At 37.9% G+C, this 9,122-nt stretch overlaps 1 protein-coding gene across 1 annotated transcript; it reads left to right on the top strand.

The window, feature by feature from the left end:
* Positions 1-1,861: 1,861 nt before the first annotated feature.
* evx2 (even-skipped homeobox 2) lies at positions 1,862-3,993 on the top strand. The gene is made up of 3 exons (XM_010794506.1): positions 1,862-2,255; positions 2,675-2,907; positions 3,382-3,993. The coding sequence occupies exons 1-3, from the start codon at positions 1,862-1,864 to the stop codon at positions 3,991-3,993; spliced, it is 1,239 nt and encodes a 412-aa protein (XP_010792808.1).
* The last annotated feature ends 5,129 nt before the right edge of the window (positions 3,994-9,122 follow it).

Raw genomic sequence — 9,122 nt, forward strand, 5'->3', positions numbered from 1 at the left:
GTGGGCGAGCAAACCTGTGTCTTACTCGAGCACAATGTTATTTATTTTATTCAAATATAAAATTAAATATTGTGTTCACTGTAACGAACCAACATGTACTGAAATGAAAGGTAATTGGTCTTATCCTGCGATTCTCCAAAATACGGTTATTTTCTTTGATTTTACATGCTCTTGAACAAGTGATTAAATATTCAGAGTCCTATTCTGTGTTATCCAAGAGGGAAGAGCAGACATTGTTCTGATTTGAATCTCATTATTTTGCTCACCAGTCATTTTAAAAGATAGGACAGAAAGTGTGAGGTTAGGACTGCGTCTCTCTGGCTCATTGCAGCTTTCAGGTCCTCTGAAATGGTTTTGCAGAAGCCTAATTAAAATAAAGGGTTGTATTATCCATCTGCAATTTTCATATCGCTTATGGCTTATATTTGATGGAAATGCTCACAGAGTGCTCAGGACAGACATAAATCAGGTTTTCAGGTAAACTACAGCCCACAACTCCCATTCAAAACCTCACATGAATGACAGTAATTCATATTAAAACCTGCAGGAGGCGCCAGAGGACGCACAGAGGATCATCTCATGGTGCCTTTATGGTCATTTCACTTTGAGAAACCACGAGCCCATGCATGGTGTTATGTCTTTACACATCGAGTCTCCGGTAGAGTTAATATGTTGAATACATGTGGCAGTTATTGTTTTGTTGATACCCTAAAAGCCATACAGGTATAAATATTTTCGATTTGGAGGAAATTGCTTTAAACAGATTGTGGTAAAAACGACAAATATTCAAATAAACGCTGTTAAATCTAAGTAATTCGTTAAAATTCAGCATCAGAGTCATTTAAAATGAACAAAGAAAATGGAAAAAGGACCTCTAAATCATCAAACGTAAAGAAAAAGTTACTATCATTTAATAAAAAGATTATAAACACGATTTTGAAGGAGTCTTCCATGAAATACAAATAATATACTTCTGTATTAATTCAAGCGGATATAAACATGTCGCTAATTGTGTACTAATGCCAGCATCATCACCACATCAAAATGTGTCGTTGACGAGCTGTGCGGAGCAATACAGCAAAACAAGGAAAAGTATGAAATGCACAAAAATCAGCATGGTTTTTAAAAGTAGAACAAATAATAATAATCTTAACCTCTCATTACAAACGAGCACCTTTATCCTAATGCACTTCGCATACTGATTAAAGTCGCAGAACTGGTAAAAAAAAGAGAGAATAAATAAAAAGAACAACGATTAGAGAGGGGGAGGGCGTGAGAGAGGAGGGAAACAATAGAGAATCAAAGCATAATAATATTCCTAAATGAAGAGGGAAATGTTGCAGCGCTCATTTTATTAATCAGACTGTCAATTTCACCCAAGAGGCCAAACCCCAGAGCAATCTAAAACAGACTCAGAGATCAACCCAGGGACAAGCACCTCGCTCCTCACTCCTCTCTTCCTCTCCACTTGGATATTATTCGTCTGACCGAAGGCCGCCTCCATCATCAAATGACAGCCCTCTCCTATTTATTTGCTTATAAACCTGTTACAATAAATGATCATTGGAGCAACGTCAGCCGAGCATTTTAACAACGACCAGCAACCACTTTTTGATGTATGACATTTTGCTGCTGTGGGGAGGATGCACGGCTCATTTTGAGCAGTCGCTCGTCGATTGCATTCAGATTCTTTCATTTTTTGCGTCTTGCTTATAAAAAGGTTTAGAGACAGTTATTTAGAGACAGTTGCTGAGTTGCATGCGGATTTAAGCTCCGACACAACTCATTGGTGCTCCAGCCCCCCCTGGACAAGTGTTGTGTGGCGGTTTTTTTTTTTCTCTCTCTCGTCTTGCTCGGCTTAATGATGGAGAGGATAAGAAAAGAGATGATATTGATGGAGAGAGGTCTGCACAGTCCGGTCGCAGGGAAGAGGCTCTCAGACACGCCTGGAAATTCAGTGCTGGAGGCCCTGGAAAACTCTCAGCACAGCGGAAGACTAAGCCCTAGAATAACTTCGGCTTCTCTCCATGGAAATCTGGGGGACATCTCTACGAAAAGCAAATTTGAAATTGACAGTCTTTTCGGCTCGCACCACAACAGTGAAAATACCTCTTCAGCGGAAATTTCTTCGTCAGAAAGCAGGAAGAAAATGAGTCTTTACTCCGAAGTTTCTCCAGATTCAGATATAAACAGCGATGTTGAGGTGGGATGCCCCTCGCATCGATCCCCGAGCCAGCACAAGGAGAACAACAAAGGTACGATTATATTTGTTTCAATATTTATCTTTTCTTTCTCTGCTATTACATTTAGATATTATTAGGCTACTGCTATTATTTACCCTAGCCAGAAAAGAGGAATACAACTAAATTCAAGCAACATTATTACAATTATTTGTAGTATTGTATTTATTACGTGTATTATTAATAATATAACTATTATTTTTGTTACTACTTTTATTATTATAATTATTGTTATACAATACACTGGATGAATGCAACATGATTGAAATATTAACAAAAATGTTTACCATTTGCTCTTTTTTTTAAAAAATCAATCTTTTTTTGTTTTATCATTACTAACATAAATCCTTTAGATGAAGTGCAGGCCAACACACACGTTTTATCTTCTGTATATTATGTATACAAATAACAATGTGTTTTACATTTTTTTTTAGGTTTTTCAGACTCTGGATCCAACATAAGCTCCAACTCCCTCCAGAATATGAACGGTAATTTATCTGGTGGATCAAACAATTCAAATAGCGACCAAGTGAGAAGATATCGGACTGCTTTCACCAGAGAACAAATCGGAAGACTGGAAAAAGAGTTTTACCGGGAAAATTACGTTTCGAGACCGAGAAGATGTGAATTAGCCGCATCGCTTAATCTGCCCGAGACCACCATTAAGGTACTCATTCATCTTCATTATTCCTGTGTTTGTGCAGAAGAAAACAATGCTGTGGCCATCAAAATAATAATAATTATAATACTCTGTTGTAGGTAATATTTTTTCTTAATTTATGCTTGTAAAATGTTGCATTGTGCTATTATTATTTTTACCAGGCTACACACAATAACCCTTTTATTTACTGCCCAGCCAATGGGAGCTAATGAATTCAACCGTTATAGACCACAATACATTTATCCTATAACCCTTTACAATTGAAAAATAAATACAAATAGTTGACATATTTAAGTTATTTGGTAGATTTTAACTGCTTCATCATGTGATGATTGATTAATTTTGTGATGAATGAAAAGAGCATTCCTGGGCATTTTTGCATCAATGGTGTCTAAAGCCCATCTTCAGAGGGCTACATATTTATAGCTTTACAACGACATGGCAGCTTCAACATGGGCCTTGTTTTGACTCTGTGTGCAGGTGTGGTTCCAGAATAGGCGGATGAAGGATAAAAGGCAGCGTCTGGCGATGTCCTGGCCCCATCCAGCAGACCCCAGCTTCTACACTTACATGATGACGCACGCTGCAGCTACAGGAAGTCTACCTTACCCTTTCCACTCGCACATGCCTCTACATTACTACCCGCACGTCGGTGTCACGGCAGCAGCAGCCGCGGCAGCCGCCTCCAGTGCCGCGTCGTCACCTTTCGCCGCTTCCATGCGCCCCCTCGACACCTTCCGGGCACTCTCCCACCCCTACTCGCGACCGGAGCTCCTGTGCGGCTTCAGGCACCCGGGACTCTACCAGTCACCCCCAGGCCTGAATCCCTCCGCGGCGGCCTCCGCGGCAGCGGCGGCTGCGTGTGCGGCAGCGGCGGCGAGCGTGCCGTCAGCCGGGCCCTGCTCGTGTCTGAGCTGCCACAGCAGCCAGGCCGCGAGCGCGCTGGGCGCCAGGAGCGCGAGCGCGGACTTTACCTGCACAGCTTCCGGGCAAAGGTCCGAGAGTGGATTTCTGCCGTATTCTGCTGCTGTTCTCAGCAAGACCTCAGTCCCCTCACCAGACCAACGAGAAGAAACTTCACTCAACAGATAACTCACCAACATACAACCTTTCCCCTTTTTTTGCCCTAGTCCGACTTTAGAGGACAGGCCATATACAAAAAAAAAAAAACACTCCTGGGTAAATAATTCGTCTCTTAGGCAGCATTGTAACAAACACATTTAGATTAAAAGTCTGATCAAGTCCAGAATACTTTATAAGGAAAAACACACTAGCAGCGAAAATGTTGCAACTCACAACAATCTTTTTCTAAAAGCTTGTGCCCTTGTGTTGTGCCAGTAGACCAATTTGTATGCTGGATTAATTTATAGATGTTTGGAAAAATAACAAACCAGTGTATCCATTCTGTCTTCACGCCTCACTCAATGTGCCATTTGAAATGCATTTATTTATATCTACAATTCCCACAAATTAATCCAACAACTGAAATTACATTCCATATTTCTACGGCTCAACTGTCAAATATTCAGCGTGACGAACCAAGTCTGGCTACCTTGACTCCACTGTTTTTTAAAGATTCAAACATAAGCTAATTATGCTATCTACATTTGGATAGCAGAAGGTCCTGCATTTCTGCCCAGCAGCATATCTTTCTTCACTATGCCTAATAGACTGAGCCTTTGGCAGGGATGCTTCTCCTACACCCAGCCTCTGCTCTATGGGGACCCCCCTAATAAGCTAGAAGGGTGCATATAATTTTGCACCGCGTCTTTCGTGTCAATTTTTATGTTAATAATGAGAGGATCATGACAAAAATTGCCAATCATGTACCTAGATGGAGCTCCTTTGAATACATGACTGTAAGAAAGTTCCTCGTTTTGAGACCCGCTGTCAAGTGCTAACAACCCGCGGAGGGAAGTCATTAGACATACAAAAGAGCTGGAACAAAGCGACAGTCCTGCTGCACAGATGCACTGGATGAGAATAATATATGACACATAGGGTTTACAAATATTACACACAAAGCAGCCAACAAAGAGCCCCTCAAATTTAGTTGGCTGATAATGGGAAATACCTCGAAACACAGTAGCATCTCTTTTATTTTCATTGCTGAACCATATCAAATCCAGTATTTTCATAGGTGTGTAACTGTAATCCCATTAGGACCTGTTCACTCAGCACACACATTGGGGAACCTAGCAAGGCGAAAGTTCAGACTAAATAGCCTGATTTTACAATCTGTCTGCGCCTGTAAAAATGGCTATAGTGCTATTTTATTCGTTCCTGTTGGGACATCACCAATATGTTAATTATAAAACATGTGAATTGTAAATCGTGAAATATTTTGCAAATATCATGGATAGTCCTACTGGTAGTTGAACATTGAATTATTGATCGCCCTGGAAAATGCTTCAGGAATTGTGGATGGTAAACTATTTATTTATTTATTTTTATTTTGTGTGACTTGCTGAATGTGTTTTATTGTTTAACACTGGATGTACAAGCCAATAGGAGCATCAAGTAGCCTACAAATTGGCCTGTAAATGTACCAATAGTCCAAATTCATGATCTGTATTTCGTGCAAAAATTAGGACTCAATTATGGGTAACATTTCTTTACGGTCCACTCAAAAGAGGCTTTAAAAGGGCTGATAAACAAGCACTAAAATTAAAATGATGAAAATAGTATTGGCCATTGTCCCTATGGGTCTCTGTTATAACTCTATATCTCTGTATTTAAAATATCAATGACTGTATGAATTTAAATATTTTAACTTGAAAAAAAATTGTGCAATATGAAATGTAAATCCTGTTATTTATTGATCGTGTTTGTTCTTGGAAAATAAATAAAAAAAAGTCTTTACAGATTTCCGCCTTTTTACATTAAATTCATTTCTAAAAAAAAACATTTCCTATATTATAACAAACTATAAGTAATTTAAATGCTGGAAATAATGCAGTATATCATGTTGAATTTCATATTCAAGAACATTTAACCATGAAAGTGAAGACATATTTAGGTGATGTGACACGATTTCTTCTGCAAACACTTTAAAGCATGATTTAAAAATACGTGGAAAGCTGCAGGGAATATGAGTCCTGCCATCACGGGTCATTCCGGCCCTATAATTTACCATTATTTTTACATTACCTCTAAATGATACAAGCTGATACTGTCGTTAATTGCACTTGGTTAAAATATAGCCAACACCAGAATGCCCCCAAGGGACTGTGAGATAAGTTGCTTTTTTGAACATCCCCATTAAAGAAATGGGATTAGAGCAGCAAATATGGGCGTGATGTATCACCATGTTTCCTTGCTCTTTACTAAAGCGAGGGTTGCAACCCATACAACAAAAGCATTGAGATAAATGGAGGTGTAAAAAGGAAAAGACAGAGGCCAGAAAAACACTGCCCACAATAACACGATTAGTTTTATATCCAATGTGCAAGACTGAAAAAATAATTCATCATAATGCAGAAGACTGTCTGTCACCTTCGCGGAATGGGTTTTGACAAGAAAATAAATCTTTGGGTTGTTTAATATATTTTCTTTATTTCGGTGCTAATAGAAAAACCAAATTAAATGTCCACCAGCGAGATAGAAATGCAAAGATCGATGATCCTGCCCCTACTGTCCAATCACCCCTATTTAATTGACTGTATTTTCAGGGTAATTGAACTGCTTGTTGTAAATTGAGGATTTTATAGAAACGACATGAAAACTACATTTACTGACATTCATCGCATCTTTGACATTGATTATCTGATCAGCGCCGTGTCATGCTAACCTCCAATTCTTCATTACACACTGTTTATGATCTGTTACAGAACAACTTGCTTGTTCCAGAGTGATTGATTGCCTTATTAACGCGTGTTCTTGTAAGTGTGACCGGACTGATTACGATGCATATGTTTAGAATAATGTTTCATTTAGCTGACTGCGAGTAATGCAGGGTGACAGCTGCTGCGGGAGGACAAAAAACCTAAACTACAGGGAGCAAGCGGGGCCAAAACGCATTTAAGGTGGAACTAGAAGACAGCAAAGACCCATAATGGTCAAATGCAGTCACTCAGCGCCAGATGAAGGGCTGGCAGCTCAGGGTCTTCTTCACTGAGCCAACTGAGCACTAAAATAAATAGGCTATGGGTTATATATATAAATTATTATACCAAAAATCACCACATGCAGTTTATTTATTCCTATTATGCTTTAAAAGCAAGAATACACACCCAAACATAGCTTCTTAAAACATATTGTCCCCACATTTGAATCTTATGCAGTGCAGTATTTACAACTGACATACCAGCTGTTACATCAAAAATATTGAAATCCATCAAATCTCATCAAACACTGCCAACAAAAAAACATGCAGCACCCATATCTCCTCTTCATGGTGGAATTTTGTATTATGTGTTTAGCTATATTCCTCCAAAATGTAAAGAAAACATGCAACATGAACTGCAGCCTGATTAGATTTATGCCACCATTATGCTTCTAAAGTAGTCTCTGCTCTGTTTGTCTCAAATCATTGCCTCTGTTCAAATGCTACTTTCATATATTACATGACATTAATTCAACTATAGCTCATTAAGACAGAATGAAATGGTTAAATTAACGTATCAACCCATAATGATGATGAATGAGGTATTAATTCAGATACAAGCTGGGCAATTTGCAATTTTGCGCGTTTTGATGGTTCTCAAATAACATTTAATATAACGGGTCAACCCCTCAATCAATTACACGAGCATGTGAGTCGGTCGTATGGAAAATCCTTTTTTCATGCATATGTATTGAAACATGTTCTCAATTATCTTTGAAAATTGGTTTTATTGGTTTAAAGACCAATTCTTGTAGTGGTCCTTAGCTCTGGATACGCTTAAGGTGGTGCACAAAAATTGCTTTTCTTCTCTTTTCTTCTTGAAAGACAGCCTGAGATACCAACAATAAAAACATATTTTTGATTATTAAGATTTTTGCTAGATATTATGAGTGTGAGAAGTCTAAACATGTATTTTTTTAGAGAATATACTTTCAAGTGTAATATTCCAGGTTTTTTTCCTCTGTAAAAAGTATTTCTGGTTGCATCTGGGCTCCATCAAGAAATGCATGTTAGTTTCTTTCTTGGTGGATTGAGTCTCTGGTGTAACAACTGTGTCCAAAAATGTCACTTTAAAAGAACCTTCACACTTGGAAACACATTGAAATACATTTGAAATGATTATAGACTTGTAAACATAACATCACCAACATTACTAATGTAGTTTTATTACACATACAGCGTGTGTTTCATTAATTTATAAAAAATAAATAAAATTCATAAAGTATGGTTTTACATGCCTGATGTATTCATTTTTAGTCTCACTGAGATCCACTTTGCCCCTCTCCTTGGAATTAGAGCTAAAGTGGAGCTCTATGGGAACAGCTACGGCACACACCTAATGCCATTGAAATGTACTACAATCATAAAATACTGTTATTGGACGTATATGCAGGTGCCACAATCTGAAGTCAGAGTGATTTTTGGTCAGTTTTTAATTTGTCATAATTTGATCATATTGATCTGGTTTTTAAGTCAACACTTTATCTTTCAATATACTTTTATTTTGAGACTGCATTTGCCAGTATGAATAATTCCCATTACAGTCAATGTGTTTTGGCTCTGTCTTGTGTAATTCTTTAATGTGACTGGGTCACAAGAGTATTTTATTTCTTATTAAAGTTTGACAAAATATGTAGAAATGGAGGCTTGAATTATTCAAGGTTTATGTTAACGAGCAGAAAAAAAAATTTCCATAGCATTTAGACTAAACCTCTGACCTGATCTCGACCCATCTGAAGCTTGTGGCTATAACAAATATGTTCTCAACAACATTTATAGAGGATGATGGATTCAAACAAGTGCGCAGTTTCCTTTTTATGTTTTTCCCTACAAGATGTAGTGAGAATGCTTCTCCCAAGTAACCGCTTTACTTTTTAGAACTTTTTTGTTTACTGAATCTGATGTTTAAGTCAAAATGGAAGGAGCACTTCAGAATTACCTAACTCCTTCTGAATAAATTTAGGAGTTACTTCCCATGTTTTGACCTGTTCAAGGCTCCAACCTGATCTGATCCTGGTAACTTTTCACGAGAAATATTAAGCAGGAAATAAATAAAATGAAATGGAATATAAAATATATATTTCTAAAAACATTGTCAAATAATTAGAGTTGGGAG

The sequence above is a fragment of the Notothenia coriiceps genome, unplaced genomic scaffold, assembly GCF_000735185.1.
Source record: "Notothenia coriiceps isolate Sejong01 unplaced genomic scaffold, NC01 NC01_scaffold00037246, whole genome shotgun sequence".
Classification (NCBI taxonomy): domain Eukaryota; kingdom Metazoa; phylum Chordata; class Actinopteri; order Perciformes; family Nototheniidae; genus Notothenia; species Notothenia coriiceps.

What these genes read in the sequence shown, in the direction of transcription:
- evx2 (XM_010794506.1), top strand. Translation starts at nt 1,862, where the DNA reads ATGATGGAGAGGATAAGAAAAGAGATGATATTGATGGAGAGAGGTCTG. An exon ending in GCACAAGGAGAACAACAAAG is followed by an intron (nt 2,256 to 2,674) that starts GTACGATTATAT and finishes ATTTTTTTTTAG; the next exon opens with GTTTTTCAGACTCTGGATCC. An exon ending in TGCCCGAGACCACCATTAAG is followed by an intron (nt 2,908 to 3,381) that starts GTACTCATTCAT and finishes CTCTGTGTGCAG; the next exon opens with GTGTGGTTCCAGAATAGGCG.